Consider the following 2,313-nt stretch of genomic DNA (forward strand, 5'->3'; position numbering starts at 1 on the left):
CAACATCTCATGCTTTTCTAGACATCTCGTCACTGGACGTTGGTAGAAAATAAGACAAGTTAAAACTAGTGCAAGACCAGAAATAACCAGAGCTTCCCCTCGATTGGCCAAAGCCTGTGACGCCCAGAGATGATGTCACTGTGCTGGGCACACGGACAAGGGCTCTGTCACCACAGAAGGCAGAGGCACAGGAATCGCGCTGTGCCCGTCCACGCGGACACCACTCAGAGCTAATGACATCCACTGTGTGTGTGTTTGATAGGGAAAGGCCTCTGCATGTCACGGCAAGCGACAATATGGAGCAGAAACCAAGTTGTGAAATGATATGCCATGCTGTCCGAAGTCCCAAATACGTCTGAATGTGTGTGTGTGTGTGTGTGTGTGTGTGAGCACATGCACTGTATGCATGCATGTGAGCGTATGCACAGTGTACATGTGTGGGCGTATGCTCTGTATACACATAGGCTGTAGTAGTGTTCCCCGCACGAACATGTTTAAAGGCTTAAAATGATTTAGACCAAAATGGTAAAAGTGTTTATCTCCTGGAAGACAACGCAATACAAACAACAGAAAATACACAGAATCGTTATTCCTTTTGTTCTGATATTTCCCTTTTCTATTGAGATGGATGCTATAGTTTTCATAATCTTAGTGAGGGAAATGGTAAAAGCAAGTGTTTTTATATATGGGATAAGAGTACATTTGACTGTTTCTATCAAAGATAAGATTTTACTGAACAAGTGAGCACATTCCAAGGTTATTAAATTTCTACACACACACACACACACACACACACACACACACACACAAGTTTAAAATTAATAACCCTGGCTGTCTAAATTCTTTGTAAGTTTACCTGAGTGAGACCCAGAAAGCGAGCTGAGAAGTCTGGCCTGTGGGTGTGTCCCATCGAACAATTCTGCTAAATCGTTCAGGGCCGTCTGGAAATAGGCGAACTGTCCAAACACCACTGTAAAATAAAGGGNCCCCGTGTGAACATTTGAGGCTCCTGAGAGCTTGGGGTGTGGTGGGGTGGGGAAAACCTCCCCCTGGATTCCTGACAGGAAACCTCGAAAGCCGTAGGAACGTGCTCATGTTTAAAAGCGCCTGCTGCCTTTCTCCTGAGTCTTCTGGGAAGCTCCTCTGTGCAGGAGAAAGGTCGTGGTGACCCAGCGCTGGGGGTTAGGAGGGTTAGAGACACGCCCATGGCAGCAGGAGAGCAAGGTGGCCTTGTTTGCTTCTGGGCTCTATCTATCTGACTGTCACATGGCTGAGATGAGTGGTCACGTTGGCCTAGGAGGGCTGGTGCCTGAGCCACACGCTGTAAAAGGTGACCACCTGTCACTGACAACCTAAGATGGCCCCTCAGGCTGCATCCATCCTCCCTCCGTGCGTAACCAGTGTCCTGTGCATTACGTGTTCCACCCCCCCAGAGGGAAAAATGTCCCTGAGTATTTATTAAATCGCACCAAACGCCAATCAGGGTTCCTCCCTGGTGCTGAGTCATCACGGTAAATCCATGCTTGAAAGCTATGTAAAGCACTGCATTGTGAGGGTCACCCCCATTAGCCTTCCTTGGGGTGCCCATACATCCTAACCCTCTCTCTTGCTTCCCTTTTGAAATGTACCCTTCTACTCCCAAGTCACGTGGAAAGCAAAGAAACAAATAAAAACAAGCAGAGATGTGAGTTAATTAGGACATGCTGTTTAAAAGCCTCTGTACTTGCATTTCTTCATGAGGTCGGACAGACACAGCGTGCTCACGACCAATGTCCCCCCACCATTCACCAGGATGACACGGAGGGGTGGGCGCAGGGGGCTGAGGCGAGACGTTGACACACCGGGGCCTCGTGCAGGTTTTCTGCATCCTGACACCGCTACACTTATTACTCACCGGTGTCTCTAACAGCTCTTCATAACAGAACTGCCTGCTAACAAGGGTTAGCCATCCTGGGGCCAGGGACGTCGTGAGGTCCCTGTGCAACTGTGAGCTTTGGTAGCAGGAAGGACGCTGCAGTGGTGCATGACAGCGCAATTCAGGACGTTCTCTATACGATGGAATCCGGAGGATTCCAGGTCACGCTAACACCGTTTTTCAGGGGGATCGGTTCAATTTCACTTTTCAGAGGAACTGGGAGCGTCCCCAGGTGCTCCTGAGTGGCTTATACGTCACAGTCATGGTCCTGGAAGTTTAACTCCCAGGGGCTTGGCTCTGATACAAAGACAGCAATTTTCGCATCCACTCGCTGTGGGAACAAAGCGAGGAAAGGGGGTACAGTGGGGCTGTATGAACTGTTGAGGGTGTCAGAGTCA

The 2,313-nt window shown here is 49.2% G+C and overlaps 1 protein-coding gene across 1 annotated transcript in view; it reads right to left on the reverse strand.

Annotated features, from left to right (window-relative positions):
- Positions 1–2,313, reverse strand: part of CSMD1 (CUB and Sushi multiple domains 1) — a 1,699,370-nt gene that overhangs the window by 211,574 nt on the left and 1,485,483 nt on the right. The window contains exon 32 of the mRNA XM_019652695.1: positions 857–970. Within this exon, the coding sequence (XP_019508240.1) occupies positions 857–970 (114 nt within the window). The remainder of the gene's footprint in view (positions 1–856; positions 971–2,313) is intronic.

This window comes from Hipposideros armiger, unplaced genomic scaffold, assembly GCF_001890085.2.
Source record: "Hipposideros armiger isolate ML-2016 unplaced genomic scaffold, ASM189008v1 scaffold_185, whole genome shotgun sequence".
Taxonomy (NCBI): Eukaryota; Metazoa; Chordata; class Mammalia; order Chiroptera; family Hipposideridae; genus Hipposideros; species Hipposideros armiger.